At 42.8% G+C, this 15,276-nt stretch overlaps 2 protein-coding genes across 3 annotated transcripts; one reads left to right on the top strand and one right to left on the bottom strand.

Moving 5' to 3' along the window:
- Nucleotides 1-178: 178 nt before the first annotated feature.
- Nucleotides 179-5,603, bottom strand: LOC129185820 (actin-related protein 2/3 complex subunit 4). The gene is made up of 6 exons (XM_054783292.1): nucleotides 4,540-5,603; nucleotides 3,954-4,072; nucleotides 3,570-3,681; nucleotides 2,925-3,020; nucleotides 735-905; nucleotides 179-594 (listed from the first exon to the last, which is right to left on the bottom strand). Exons 1-6 carry the CDS (start codon nucleotides 4,540-4,542, stop codon nucleotides 589-591), a joined length of 507 nt encoding a protein of 168 aa, XP_054639267.1. The 5' UTR covers nucleotides 4,543-5,603; the 3' UTR covers nucleotides 179-588.
- On the top strand, nucleotides 5,012-12,807 carry tada3l (transcriptional adaptor 3 (NGG1 homolog, yeast)-like). 2 transcript variants are annotated; one of them, XM_054783291.1, is made up of 9 exons: nucleotides 5,012-5,175; nucleotides 5,464-5,711; nucleotides 5,818-6,065; nucleotides 6,419-6,524; nucleotides 6,600-6,735; nucleotides 8,271-8,374; nucleotides 8,463-8,569; nucleotides 12,140-12,331; nucleotides 12,406-12,807. In XM_054783291.1, exons 1-9 carry the CDS (start codon nucleotides 5,160-5,162, stop codon nucleotides 12,596-12,598), a joined length of 1,350 nt encoding a protein of 449 aa, XP_054639266.1. In that variant the 5' UTR covers nucleotides 5,012-5,159; the 3' UTR covers nucleotides 12,599-12,807. The 2 variants fall into 2 exon arrangements, with proteins under 2 accessions (XP_054639266.1, XP_054639264.1); XM_054783289.1 differs by lacking the exon at nucleotides 5,012-5,175 and adding an exon at nucleotides 5,228-5,349.
- Nucleotides 12,808-15,276: the final 2,469 nt, after the last annotated feature.

The following is a 15,276-nucleotide window of genomic DNA, read 5'->3' on the forward strand; positions in this document are numbered from 1 at the left end:
TGCATTGCAGCATTAACTTGTGGGAAAAGGGAAGTATGTTTTGTGGTAATCGACGTGTCCTGTTGCCATCATTCAACGCAGACGAAAAAAATCCTACTCTAAATTGCTGCTTGAACAATGTCAGTTCAGCACCAATGACATCCACTGTCAACTAAAAGAATCATAACAAACCAGCAAGTAGAAACGTTGGCATTGTATTTATTTTACACATTCATTTTGGGGACTAAACGCAACACGTTTCCGCATGTGACTTTGAAGCCAAACTGACAATGACGCTGATGACGGGCATAGATGTGAATACAATACATACAATAGTCTCAGTATTCGTGGATATCAGCATGTTCGATACTTTAAGGACCCGCCTTGCTTTGTTTGTTCTAAGTGGCAGACAACTGAAACTGTATAAAAAGTATTTGTTGATGTACAGTCACCGATATGCAGGACTAAAGAGATGACAAATGGAGACAAAGCCAGCGAGTGTCACCGATGGCTACGTCGTTCCCTTCACACTGGCTGCGTACGCCCAACGTTCTCCTCTCCTGATTGGCTGTGATAGACTTTGCGTGGCAACATGAGTGGAGGCAGTCATCAGAACTGTGGGGGGGGGGGGGGGGGGGGGGGGATGGGTCCACGTAACTCTTTTTGGCTTTTAGAAGTTGCACATGCACAAATAAACAAGGTTTTACAAAGCACCACATGAAGGCCCCCAGCTATGATGCCTACGAGTTTCTTACATTCTTAAGGAACTCCTCTGCGACGATACGGGCTCTGGCATTAACGGACAACTTCATCTCACTGATCTCCTTGTCGATCTCCTCCATGAAATGGATGACAAAATCCACCAGCTTGTGTTTGTACATCTGCTCCGTGTGGAAGTTGGTGATCAAGAAGCTGATATCATAGCCCTGCATCACAAGCACATCATCACGCCAACAATCAGTATGCATTTCACCTGATTATTAAACGGGGGGAATTTATGAATACATTCAAAGTGCATGAAGATGTCTTTAAAGGAAAATTGCACCTTTTTGGGGAATTTTATCCATTATCCACAATCCGTAGGTGAGACATGAACACTCGTCTTTCTCTTTTCTGCACCTTCTGCAGGGAATGGGACGAGCCTGTTCCGCATATGAAAACACCTCCAAAAAGCTCCAACAGGGTTTTGTGGTTTTCTATCCAGTAACAGGTAACATTCGTGATAACATGGAATACTTTTAGTATTTTGAGAACATTGTTTTCACATAGCAACATAGAAAGGAGCGCTACACCTAGCGTCAAAAACACAGCAGCAGTGGCGGCAGCTCCAATATGTCGTGTTTCCTTTGGCTAGTGCAGGGATGTCCAACGTGAGGCCTGCGGCACATTGTCAAAATATGATTTAACAAGACAACTAAAAAACAAAAAACTGCAAAAATGACAAATTCTGCTGTAATTTTACAAGCATCAATACAAAATAAGAAAAAAGTTGTAATTTTATGAGAATAACATAATATTGTGAGGAAAAATAACATTATTTTTACTATCATAAAGCTGAAATACGCCAAACAAGCTAAACAACAAGTACGGTTGTCCTTTTTTAGGGTGTAGAAAAAATTCCAATGTCACCAAAATAAAGCCGTGATATTATGGGAATACAATCACAATTGCGAGAAGAAAGTTGACTTAGCAGAAATGTAAACACAGCTGCAATTTCACAAGAATAAAGTCTAAATATTTAGGAAAAAAATGTCGTATTCTAATGAGAAAAAATGTTGCAATTAGACGATTTTACAATAAGGAAAAAATGTCATTTTAGTAGCGTAGAGTTGAAGTATTCAAGACAAAATACATTTTTTGTAAAAAAAAAAAAAAAGATAAAAAAACAAACAAAACAAAATTAAGATGTAATTTTTGGAAAATGAGTTTGGGGAAAAGTTTGAATAGTATGGGTAGAAAGTAAAAATATTAGGAGAAGAAAATGTACAAATAATTTTAAAAATACTAATATTACACTTTTTCACTTTGTTTTTTGCTTTACAAAAAAGCCAAATGGCCCTTGCATCCTTTTTGGCCCATGCTGGAAAAAGCTTGGACACCCCTGGGCTAGTGTGTGGTGAAGCTAGTCGCTAGCCGGCTGTGCTGCACGCTTCCATACAGAGACACGTATCGCTACACCCCAATAACAACCATGTGCTTCACATGCAGCCTTGCTGGCACTTTTTGGAGGTTCTTCCAGAAGGCTTTATTGGTGGAATAAGTGTGTCCCATTACATGCTTTAATTAGCTGCTTTTTACATCTTCAGAAGGCACAGAACAGAGAAAGACGTGTGTTCAAGTCCCACATAAGGACTGTGGATGATGGCCGACATTCCACACAAGTGTACTTCTCCTTTAAGGCAGCGGTTCTCAACTACTTTCTATCATGCTCCCACTAGGGGACAGAAATGTTTTTACGCCGCCCCCCAATATGAAATAGTATTGAGAAAGTGATCAGCCAAATGCAACAAGATGGAGTGAAGCATACCAACGCATTGAAGAGTTCAACTGCATGATGAGTACCATGAAGCCAGACATGTTGGCAGGTTGAAAGTCTTCCCTGCCTCTCATGCCCCCCCTGACAGTTCTCCACACCCGCCCCGGGGAGGGGGAAGCACTGCTTTAAGGTGTGTGATGACGCGATAGCACAGCAGCGACTCACTGAGAAGAGCGATCCATGCTTTTCATTTCAGAGTTTCCAAAAAAAGTCTTGACTAGATTTGCCGCTTGTCACCTTGTTTAACAAAAAGGAGCATCTGGGGGGGTCTGATTACTTGCTAAATTGGCTACATCAATCTCTCCTGCTCAGTCTTCTTATTCTCTAGCAGGGCAGGTGAGTTGTAATGTGTTTACCAGCAAGTGCCAACAGGTATGCATTTTTCGTGGGCCACAGCACGCTTTCTTACCTCTACTGGCTTCCTCCTCAGGATAAAGAAGTTCTCCGCCCTCATCATCATAAAGCGCATGAACTTGTGGCAAAGGATCTTCTCAATCTCATCAGCCTGGGGTGGGGTGGAAAGGATGTAAATGTAAAAAAACACCACAAGACTGTACGGGAACTTGAAAGAAAATATGGGTACCCTGCTGAAGCCATACTCATTTGGCTCATCCAAGTGGGCTGGAGCCACCCAGATGAATTTTGATGATACACCCTGAACTGGTCGCCAATCAATCACAGGACATATAAACAAACAAGCATTCACACCTTGGTCCCCCATTAACTTAACGTCCATGTTTTTCAATACTTTGTGTATTCGGAAAGAAAGAAACAACACAGCAGATGTCTGGTACTAATTGAGGTGCATACTTTAGTGAAAATCGTGTTGAATCCCCAACTGTACGAGCTTAGGGGCCTTTGCAGCTCCGCTGTACGTTCTTTACTTTACTTTATGTACTTTATTTATCCCACAGCGAGGAAATGTACTTGTTACAGCAGCAAGCAAGCAAGATACGCAAGTAAAGAGTACAGTGTAAAGAATGCATAGTGACTACAACATGGTTCAGGTGGTGCAGGTGTTGTAGAGCCTGACAGTTGAGATGAAGCGTAGCACCTGTTTGACTGCAATGCTGACTCTGACAGAGTTGATGGACCCCTCGATGAGAACCTTCTCCTTGTCATTGCGGCTGATCACAACAGGCTGAAGCAGCAGCTCCTTACTGCTCCTGTAACCATCAGACACTGCGTTAGCATTGGCTTAACTCAAACAAACGACATTTGGACATTGCTGCACATTTACACCCATGCTAAAGAAATATCCACCCAACTTGTGGCCACACATTCACAATATGGTGGTATTCTGGTAACAAGAGTCTGCAGCTTCACACTTTTGCCTGCGCGTTCCATTCTTCCACCCTCCTAGATTTACAACCGCACGCTTGCACACGTTCTAACTTGCGTGATGACAGCAAGTCCTCTGTAAAGCAGTGAGACATACCTGACTTCCACCTCGGGCTTGTTGTGACGCTCCACCACCTGAGAGGAGAAGTTTTCAAGACATAGGGCCGCCTGCAGGGTGGCCCTCACAGCGTTTAAGTAGGGACGCAGAGTTGCTGTCTAAAAAAATGGACAAAATCAAGATCAGCAAGGATTATACAAAATAACACTGGAATGAGATGATTTAAACATTAGGCCAAGGTAGAGGAGTCAGGTTTAAACGTAAAATAAGGTGAAGATTACAATGAAAAGACTAGAATTGGAGAAAAAACAATTACTAAGCAAATTATAATATTACTCAGTATGATGCACGCCAATGCATGGATTTATGCTTGTGGATGTGATGCTTTCTTGCGTCTCTCCACATTACTTTGCGAATAAATAGAGAGTTGCTGTCATCTAGTAAAATAGAAATATAATGAGCCACTTTAATCTGTACGACGCTAGAGTCACTTCCATTAAAGCCACTAAGAGAGACCCAGTTTTAAGGAACACCAAGGTAGCAGGCTAACATTTATCTAGTCTTAACCAGACAATTCATAAGTATAAATGCAGTAAGTAAATACACACTTGAAGAGAACTCTTACCATTTTTTCGCTGTAAAAGACCGCAGTTCCTCAGCCACGCCTGTGACTCCACTTCCGTAAATCCTACGCACACCAGAAACGAAACGGTGCGCTTGTGTTGACTACTTTTTTGTAAGCGGAAGTAGATTTCCATACGCAAGATACACTGCTACTGTTAGGTCTAATCTCGCAACCCGAGTGGACTGTACGCTTTGAATGAAACGAACATACCCTAAAGGATGAATCATTTATTCGGTGTGAGCAGGGGGTATTTGTTTAGTGATTGTGGTTCTGTTGGTTTAAAAGCCACAAACGTAAAGAATTTAATCTTAAAACTAAATTGGATGATTTTACCAATACTAAATTAAAGGGTGCGAGACGGAATTTGTGTATTCTTTTCACCCATACAGTAAAACACAGTATGGTTTAACCCGACCCTACCATTCTCGGGTCAGAGCCAGCATCGTAAAATCATTATCCGTTCTGAATACTGGAGAAAACTTGATATGTCCATAATTTTAATACACACAAAAATGTCATTGTGATCTTACATGGCTGTTGAAATATTATAACTCTGTCACAATCTTATGGAGATTTAACGTTTTACATCCCTCTTACATCAATGGTTTTTTCCATCATGGATGCCACTCGCTGACGGTAAATATCGTTGCTTGTAAAAATTCACATATATCTTATGTGTTCATTAATGTTGCTCAGCGATTTATATAATGTAATTGCATAAAATGTACGTAAGAGTTACCGTGTAAATACGGTCGTAGATGTTGATATTTTACAACACTATTCACGGTTTGGGCCCTGTACGTTCGCAATGTATGAACCGAACCGCCATTTTTTACACACTTCTCATTAGAAATGGTGACTGACGTAACAGGTTCACGCTTAAACGTTCGTCATTGTTTCTATGTCCCTTTTGTTTGTGTGCAGTTTATCCCATTATAGTCAGGCGTCAGGTACCCATCACCATGAGCGAGCTGAAGGACTGCCCCCCTCTGAAGTATTATGACTTCAAGCCAGTGGAGCACGTCAAGGTGTGTCCCCGGTACACTGCTGTGTTGGGCCGCTCAGAGGACGATGGGATTGGAATCGAGGAGCTGGACACTTTGCAGCTGGAGTTGGAGACGCTCTTGTCCTCCGCCAACCGCCGCCTCCGAGCTCTGGAGGAGCAGAGACAGGTGAGCGACATGAGGGAATCACCTGCAATCCACTGGCTTTGCAGTTAGCATACCAGTTTAAACCCAGTCTAAAACATGCACTCTCTAAAATGCTTGTGTATTGCAGATCCTCACAGACTGGCAGGACAAGAAGGGAGACAAGCGGTTCCTGAAGCTAGGGAAAGACCCGGACCCTGCTGCGTCATCTCGCCACAAACCAAAGAAGCAGAAATTCGACGGCAAGAGTAGTCATGCGCCAGGACCGGGCCCCGGCAGGCCAAAATCCAAAAACCTGCAGCCAAAAGTCCAAGAATATGAATTTACAGATGATACTCAAGACATTCCCCGCACTCCTAAAAATGATGCTCCCAACAGGTCAGCACTCGTCTATTCTCGGGTCTCCAAACTTTGTCCACTTAGGGCTGCATGCATGTGAAAAAAGTATATGGGAGCCAGCTTTTGTTTATTGAATTACACGCTGAAATGAATGCAGTGTAGGCCAATAGTAGTGTAGTGCAATGTTGGTATCCATCTCATACCGATTAAATACATGGCCAGAATTGCTGATACCGCTACTGATACTTTTGATCTATTTTAACTGAAAACTATCCTAATTTACATCGATGCTCCCACCGCAGCTTTCTTGTTGGAGGAGATGATGTAGTGTGTGTGTACGTGATTTGATATTTCTCATACAATCTTCTAGTTTGGACTGTTTGTCTTTTCAGGTTCTGGGCATCTGTTGAGCCATATTGTGCTGACATAACAAATGAAGAGATCCGCTTGCTGGAGGAACTTCTAAAGTCCCCAGATGATGAAGCAGAGTACTTTAAAGTATGACATGACAAGCTTCTCATCCACAATGTGTTATTGTGTGGTAACCTCTAGTGGCGTTTGTGCCAATTGTAGATTCCGGCTTTGGGGAAACACTACTCACAGCGGTGGGCTCAGGAGGATCTGCTGGAGGAGCAACGAGAAGGAGCTCGGGCCAACGACAAGAAGAAAGGTCTTTTGGGAGGTCCGCTGTCTGAACTTGATGCAAAAGGTGAAGGCATTCTGCGTGCCTGTGCCTTCAAATGCACACTGTGTGATTGCTGCCCTTCAGTTGTGTGTCGTCGTCACGGGAATTGCTTTGTTATGAACAGCCCCAACAACACTACATCAGGAGAGCTTTAGTACCACGAATGGACAACCTGCTGTACATTTACCTACCTAGTAATGGAGTACCATACTGACCTGAATAGAAGACAGTGTTTTTTTTTCTGGAAAAGAGTCTGGAGAAGACGAGTTGTTTGATAGTGGAGGCCTAGAGGATCAGAGATAGCATAGCAAACTAACAGGCATCTGTGAAGCACTCGCAAGGAAGACCGTACTTCCAGTACATTTTCTCTTCTGTCTTTGTCATCTCTCTGCTATTTCTGTTGGGTCTGTGTGGCTTTCACGGTGGACTTCGTGCGGGCGGCGTGTGTCAGCTCCAGTCTACTTCACTCCAAGTATGAGTGCATGATAAAAGCATGATTCACGTTGTCCTATTTTTCCAAAAAATGGTCTTGAAAGAGAGGGCCGTCTTATATTGGGGTCGATAGGGTACAATTCTAAGGTTTTACAACTGTCACCACCAATGTTTTCGAGCATTATCTTCATAGGGGATTGTGTCTGCCTCCGAGTTCTTGCGTTCCTGCTAATGTTTTTCCGGTACTGCAAACTCTTTAAGCACAGTGGAACCTTGGTTAGCATCATTAATTACTTCCAGAAGGTGGGACACTAACCTAAATGGATGTTAGCTGAATCCATTTTTCCCGTAAGAAATCGTGTAAATCCAATTGATACGTTCCAGAAAGCCAAAACTATTACACAAAACACGCTTTTACAGTTATTGTTTGATCTGCAGAAAATCATTCCAAGTGCATAGAAGTAATGACTAAATGAACATTTATGGTTACTTTTACCTTCAGTGATTTTTAGCGAATGATCCCAAAGACACAATGTGACAGCGAGATCAGCCACCACCATCTTCCTGTTTTGCCACGAGTTATTTCCTGAATTTAATAGTTTCTCACCTCAGTAACCCCAAATAGAGCTGAAGAAAGTTGCAAGTGCCAGCATTCGGACAAAGATGGTCAGAAACTATTGAATTCAAGAAATAACTCATCAAATAAAACTGGAAAGTGGTAGTGGTTGATCTCGCTGCCACGTCTTTGGGGAAAAGTCACATCTTCACTGGATGTCAAAGTCATCTTAAATGTTCATTTATCCCTTTCATCCATTCATTATTTCTATGCACGCAGAATTGTTTCATGCATCTAAAAGTATGAATAACGTGTTTTGAGTCAACCACTGATGACATCATAGATGGGCGACGTAACGTAGCTGACCTATTGGAATGCTAGCCAGGAAGGAGGTTTTTTCATTAGAAAATAGACGGCTGGTGTCCCACAGTATCTTAACGAGAAAGATGCACACCATGGGGAATGCACATAAACCCAAGCAAAATGGTGGCGGACGTTTTCAACGCTAACCGAGGTTCTGCCGTATTTTTCTTTTGATGAGCATCTGACTCCGTCCTTCGTGTTCACGTAGATGTGGACTCTTTGCTGAAGAAGGCCGAGTCCCAACACGAGTCCCCGGAAGACGGCTGTCCCTTCGGTCCGCTCACTCAACGTCTGCTGCAGGCTCTGGTGGAGGTGACCTCACTTGAAATGATGCACGGCTTTGTGTCGTTCATGTTGAAGTATGAGCTGCATGAGTCATGGTACCTTTTGTGGCCTCCAGGAGAACATTATATCCCCCATGGAAGATTCTCCTATACCAGACATTTCCGGGAAGGATGCTAATGATGGAGCTGGGACCTCTCCTCGAAGCCAAGCAAAAGCTTTTAGGTACAGTCAAACCTTTCTTAGCGGCCATCTGTATAGAACAGCCACCTGCCTATATCGGCCACTGAAAAATCCCCCGCAGAAAATTTACATGTTATAGACCCTGTGTATAGCAGTCTCCTGTCTAACGCGGCCAGCGGACACCCATTTTGTATCCCTTGGTCAATATCTGACCGCATATAGCGGCCAAAATGCCGACTCAAGCAGAAGCTTCATGCACGAAAAAGTTTCGTTTTTCAATCAATGAAGCCGTCGTGTGTAGACTTTAATTACTGAGTCCTAGCTCAGTCACAATCATTCACAAGATCCACACAAACTGTCAGTTGTTGGACATAAAAAAAAAGCCATCTTCATTGGAGCTTGTTGCAGACAGCGACACCGTTTATTTCCTGGTGTGAGACAATGTGCACTGGTCAATACTGTAATGCCCTTGTTGTGGGGAAGGAGAGACTCACGTCGCAGATACACTTTAATCGCTTTATTAACAGGTTTATTAACCTAGTAGCGCTGTACAACTTTCATCCGCAGTCCCACAGTGCCCTCTACTGGTCAACATTTAACAGTATAATTACTTGTATATGTATCTGCCAAGACAACAAGCTTCTAATCACTGACATGTTAATATGTGCCACCTGTCTATAGAGGCCACTTTTGCCGTTTCCCTTTAGTGGCCACTATAGCTCAAGTGATATTTGATATCAGAGATCAGTGATATTTGTTGAACGCATCTGGTAAAGTTGGGGTGTCTAAAGTGCAAATGGCCATTTGCGGCCTGCGGCTGTTTTTTATTGGCCGGTGGCACATTAGAAAACTATAATTTTTAACAAGACAACTTAAAAAAAAAAAAAAACAGCAAACATAGAAAAATCTGCAGTAATCTTACAAGAATAAAATCTAAATATTAAGATAAGTGAAGTCCTCAGTTTACAAGGTTAACATTATTTCAGTAGCATAAAGCACAAAAATATTCAAGAAAAGAGACGTCTTTTTTTTTTGAGTCGTCGTATTGTGAGACGCATTTGGAAAATGATTTGAATATGATGAGAATAATGCCATAAATATATGAGAAGAACATCTGCAAGGAGAACGTTAAAATAGTTTTTTAAACATGTCATTTTACAAGAATAAGGTCAAAATGCTGAGAGAAAAGTCGTATTCTGACAAGACAAAATGTTGCAACTTTCCAAGGATAAAGTAGTGAGGAAAATAATGTCATTTTAGTAGCGTTGAGTTGAAATATGAAAGATTTATTTGTCAAATATGTTCTAAGTCGTAATATTAGAAACAAACTAAACAAAATAGTTGAAATGTCCTAATAATAAAAAGTCCTAATAATAAAAATTGACAAAGACTATTGAAGCATTGTAAAATAAAAAGAAAAGAGATAAGTTGATACTTTCTCACCTGCTCTGCATCACAAAGCTGGCATTGAAATATCTGGAACTCGTTAGCGTATGTCTTGTTTACCTGCATCATTTGTTTTTTCACTCTGTGGCCCAGGCTCCACCACAGGGCTGGTAGAGGAGAGATTCAAGATTCAAGAGTTTTATTCTCATGTGCATAGTAAAACAGGCAGTTATACTATGCAATGAAATTCTTATTCCGTTCATTCTCCCAAGAAAGGAAAGAAAACACAAGAAAAAGAATAAGAACATAAGAAACATAAATACCAATAAATTAAGCAACAACAACAGAAGAGACATTATTACAGATAAATAAATAAATAAAGTGCTATGAGTGTGTACGTGTGTTGCGTGCGGCGTGTGTGAGTGCTTCGTTGAGAAGCCTGATGGCCTGAGGGTAAAAGCTGTCTGCCAGCCTTGTGGTCCTGGACTTCAAACTCCTGTAGCGTCTGCCTGACGGTAGGAGTGTGAATAATGAGTGTTGTGGATGTGTGCTGTCCTTGATGAGGTTGTGTGTTCTTCGTAGTTTTATAAATGTCTTGCAGTGAGGGGAGGGCTGCCCCAACAATGTTCTGTGAGGTCTTGATCACCCGCTGGAGTGCCTTCCTATCACGTGTTGTACAGTTACCGTACCAAACAGTGATGGAGGCGGTAAGGACACTTTCGATAGTGCATCTGTAGAAGCAACTGAGGATTGTGGTGGACATGCCAAATTTCCTCAGTCTTCTCAGGAAGTACAGTCTCCTTTGGGACTTCTTCATAATTTGTTGGGTGTTGTGAGACCAGGTGAGGTCCTCGCTGATGTGTGTGCCAAGGAACTTGAAGGTTTTCACCCTCTCCACCTCAGTCTCATCAATAAACAGGGGTCTATGCGGCTCCTTTTCCCTTGTTCTTGGGTCAATGATCATCTCTTTAGTCTTATCTGTATTGAGAAGGAGATTGTTATCATGACACCAAGCTATGAGGTCCACCACTCCTCTTCTGTATGATGTTTCAACACCACCAGTGATCAGGCCGATGACTGCAGTGTCATCCGCAAATTTAATGATGCTAGTGTTGTTCTGGGAGGCCACGCAATCGTAGGTGAAGAGCGTGTAGAGGAGCGGACTCAGCACACACCCCTGTGGGGTCCCAGTGCTCACAATTCTTGAGCTGGATGTGCGATTGTGGACTCTGACTGACTGGGGTCTGCCTGTGAGAAAGTTAAACACCCAGTTACAGAGGGAGGGTGACAGGCCAAGTGTGAGGAGCTTATTTGTGAGTTTGTGGGGGCTGACTGTGTTAAAAGCAGAGCTATAGTCTATAAATAGCATTCTGACATATGTGTCCTGGCCCTGTAGGTGAGAAAGGGCTGTGTGGATGGCAGTGTTGACTGCATCATCCGTGGACCGGTTCTGGCGATATGCAAACTGTAGAGGGTCCACAGTGGCCGGGATGCTCTTTTTGATGTGGGTCATGACTATTCTTTCAAAGCACTTCATAACAATAGGAGTGAGTGCTATAGGGCGATAGTCATTCAAGCAGGTCACGTTGCTCTTCTTGGGTACGGGCACTATGGTGGTGGACTTAAAGCAGGTCGGTACAGATGCTTGTGCAAGCGACAGGTTAAATATGTCAGCAAGCACATAAGCTAGCGCTGATGAGCAAACCCGAAGTGCACGGCCTGAGTTGTTGTCTGGGCCTGCTGCTTTTCGTGGGTTTGTTTTGTTCAGAACCCTGCGCACATCAGCTGATGTCACCATGAGAGGTGAGTCCTGTGTGCTCCCCAAGTCCAGCCACCCTCTCTGCTCATCAGGAGTTTGGGTGTCAAAGCGGGCATAGAACTCGTTCAGCTTGTCTGGAAGTGTGGTTTGGCTGGACGTGGCTACGCTACTCTGCTGTCGATAGTCTGTGATGTGCTGGAGCCCCGCCCACATGCGCCGAGGGTCTGAGGTGGAATAGTAGCCCTCCAGCTTCTGTCTGTACTGTCTTTTGGCCTCTCGTATGGACCTCCTCAGGTCATATCTGGCCTTTTTGTAGTCCTCAGCGGTGCCCATGAGAAATGTAGTCGAACGAGCACGTAGCTTAGCCCTTACATCACAGTTCTACTTCATGTTCATCACAGGAAAATATTGTGGTTGCAACGTTCTGTCCACTGAAGGGATGAAAGACCTTTTATTTCCCTCCGCAGCGCTCCTCACACACGTTCCCTGGAAGCTCGGATCAAAGAGGAGCTGATTGCTCAGGGACTCCTGGACTCTGAGGAGCAACCTGGTCCGGGAGGAGACTGTGAGGATGAGGTCCTGGTGGAGCTCCAGAAGAGGCAGGCGGAGCTCAAAGCCCTGATTGCTCACAATAGAGCTCGCAAGCAGGAGCTGCTGAGGTGAGGCGACCCAGAAGACGTACCACAAAGTGAACCGTTTTAGGGCCATTAGACATTCCCTTTCTGCTCCTTAGGTTGGCAAAAGAGGAGATGCACAAGCAGGAGCTGAGGCAAAGAGTCAGGGTATCTGACAACGAGGTCATGGAGGGATTTCGGCGAATCATGGCAGCCAGACAAAAGAAGCGTACTCCAACCAAGAAGGAGAAAGACCAAGCCTGGAAAGCTCTGAAGGAGCGGGAAAGCATACTGAAGTTACTGGATGGATGAAGTCACACACACTGCTGCATCTGAAACTTGGACTGATGGAAGATGAAAGATGGACGTCCTTGCAGGTGGCATGGAAGCATTTTTCTGGTACTTACGTCCATTATTCCTCACACTTTTTTCTTATTTTGTTCATTTTTGTTCTTATGTCGCCCTTTTGTCTTGAAAACAGTGTTTGTATATGTAATGACCATTAAAGGCTGTTGTATATGTTTAGCGTGACAATGTCCTGTTGTACTTGAGTCCTGGAGATGTTACCATGAGCATTTGACTGGAATATCACGTGCTTTATTTTTTTTTATTTTATTTTGTTTTTTTATTACCTCTGTCCTGTCCAGCCTTTAAAGCAGATAGAATTGTAGATCTAAATGCCGTCAAGTGCTCAACAGATTTACTGTGCCAGGGAGAAGTGTGATATACACTTCCCCTGTCATACAGAATTTATTTGACTTTGATGCTTGTTATTAAGCAAATTTGGAGGGACCGGACTGGAGCAGGAGGGGACAGAGAAGAAGAGAAAAGAAAACAGAGGGGGGGTGCGGGGATGAGAGGGGCACAAAAAAAAAGAGACAAGGACAACAGCAGCAACAACAACAATTGTGACAACAAGAACAGAACAATAGAAACATACAGAACTACATCAGCAAATAAATGTCTGTGACAACTATAAAGACGAACAAGGACATAAGGACAGAGGACAAAACAATATCAACAACCACAAAGACAATGCTGTCAATGACAATCACACATAATAGTAGTCATGAAATGATGAACTATGATAGTGATCACAATGATAATACTGCATTGAAACAGTCACACATAATAGTAGTAATGAAATGATGAACTATGATAGTGATCACAATGATAATACTGCATTGAAACAGTCACACATAATAGTAGTAATGAAATGATGAACTATGATAGTGAACAGAATGATAACTGTAATGCACATCCTTGTAAAAAAAACTATAGTCATACTGCTGATATCACCGTCGCTGTAATAAAACCAACAACATAACACCCTGGTTAACTCAGTGAGTAATGTGGGGAAGTACGTACTGTAGATGTTCTGTTAGCCTCTTCATCTGCTTTGTACACTATGTACGCTGTGCCAATGTAGTCGTTATGTGAGTAGTAAGATGGCGTCTCTTTGGCTTCAGCGGCTTGCACGGGCAGGCGCGACGTATGAGCTATCCAGATATACACTGCTCAAAAAAATGAAAGGAACACTTGGAAAACACATCAGATCTAAACTGGGGGAAAAATGGTGTTGAATATGTTTCCTGATAATAAGTGGGTGATGTATTAGTAACAAAATGATGCCACATCATTTGATAGAAATGAAAATGATCACCCTATAGAGGGGGGAAATCAAAGACACCCCAAAAATGAAGGTGAAAAAATGATGCAGCACACTGGTCCATTTTGCAAAATGTCATTGTAGCAACTCAAAATGATTCTCAGTAGTTTGTGTGGCCCCCACGTGCTTGTACGCATGCCTGACAACGTGGGGGCATGCTCCTAATGAGACTACGGATGGTGTCCTGGGGGATCTCCTCCCAGATCTGGACCAGGGCATCACTGCGGTACCTGGACGCATGGAGGAGATTCCAGGAGACAGGTAGTTACTCCAGGAGAGCTGGACAGGGCCGTATATCATTTTTGGGGTGTCTTTGATTTCCCCCCTCTATAGGGTGATCATTTTCATTTCTATCAAATGATGTGGCATCATTTTGTTACTAATACATCACCCACTTATTATCAGGAAACATATTCAACATCATTTTTCCCCCAGTTTAGATCTGATGTGTTTTCCAAGTGTTCCTCTCGTTTTTTTTTGAGCAGTATATATAAAAGATCAGTGGTGACGCCCCTTACAGTAGTTCAGAGATCTTTGGGTGCACCAAGGAGATTGATTATCAATGATCTACAGCCAATACGAACGCAGAACACAATGGGCGGGTTCTCCCTTAGCCAATCAGGATTGTTGTAGCTCTCCATTTGAGGAGGTGGCGGGAAGACAGCTTTACTCCAGCATCACGTCTTCAACTCTCACACGAGTATACACCACCCTCTAGTGGTAGCAGCAGTAACTACAATAACACAACAGAGCACCCATACGCACATCGCTCGAATGCACCACTTGGACACAGAAAACAATATGCAAAATTGCACTTAAATTACACGAATCAGTGAAAGACGAAGCGCGATGTAGCAAGGGAACACTGTAATACTTAAAGTGGAACAACATGAAAAACAAATTGAAGTAGAAAAGCAAAGACCCTTCTCACTTTGACAAAGATAGATGTGTATGTATGACTTTAGGTTTAAGATACTTTACAATAACAATAACATACTGTATACATATGATATTAAAGAAACAGTAAACATAAGAGACAGTTTTAGTGAGTGAAGAATGGCATTAAGGAAATACAAAGTCAGTCATCAAATATTTGTAATTCAATAAAATAATATTGTATGCAAGACATTCTCTTTTTTGATTTTATGAACGCTGTACGTTTTGGGCCAAACCGGGGTGGCAAGAGGCACACCCAGTCACACCCTGTTGTTTGTATACAACATGATTATTTAGCGGTGCATGTGTTTTACTAGCACATAAAAAACACACGTTCAGTGTCCTTGAATGACTCCAACAATACACCTCCATGCTTGTTAGGCCA

This window comes from Dunckerocampus dactyliophorus, chromosome 8 (genome assembly GCF_027744805.1).
Source record: "Dunckerocampus dactyliophorus isolate RoL2022-P2 chromosome 8, RoL_Ddac_1.1, whole genome shotgun sequence".
In the NCBI taxonomy this organism is placed as follows: Eukaryota; Metazoa; Chordata; class Actinopteri; order Syngnathiformes; family Syngnathidae; genus Dunckerocampus; species Dunckerocampus dactyliophorus.

Coding starts and splice junctions, on each gene's coding strand:
- LOC129185820 (XM_054783292.1), bottom strand. Junction 3,682..3,953: donor AAGCCCGAGGTGGAAGTCAG/GTATGTCTCACT, acceptor TGATGGTTACAG/GAGCAGTAAGGAGCTGCTGC. Junction 906..2,924: donor TGAGGAGGAAGCCAGTAGAG/GTAAGAAAGCGT, acceptor CTTGTGATGCAG/GGCTATGATATCAGCTTCTT.
- tada3l (XM_054783289.1), top strand. CDS start 5,298: ATGTTGATATTTTACAACACTATTCACGGTTTGGGCCCTGTACGTTCG. Junction 5,350..5,463: donor GGGCCCTGTACGTTCGCAAT/GTATGAACCGAA, acceptor GTTTGTGTGCAG/TTTATCCCATTATAGTCAGG. Junction 8,375..8,462: donor TGCTGCAGGCTCTGGTGGAG/GTGACCTCACTT, acceptor TGTGGCCTCCAG/GAGAACATTATATCCCCCAT.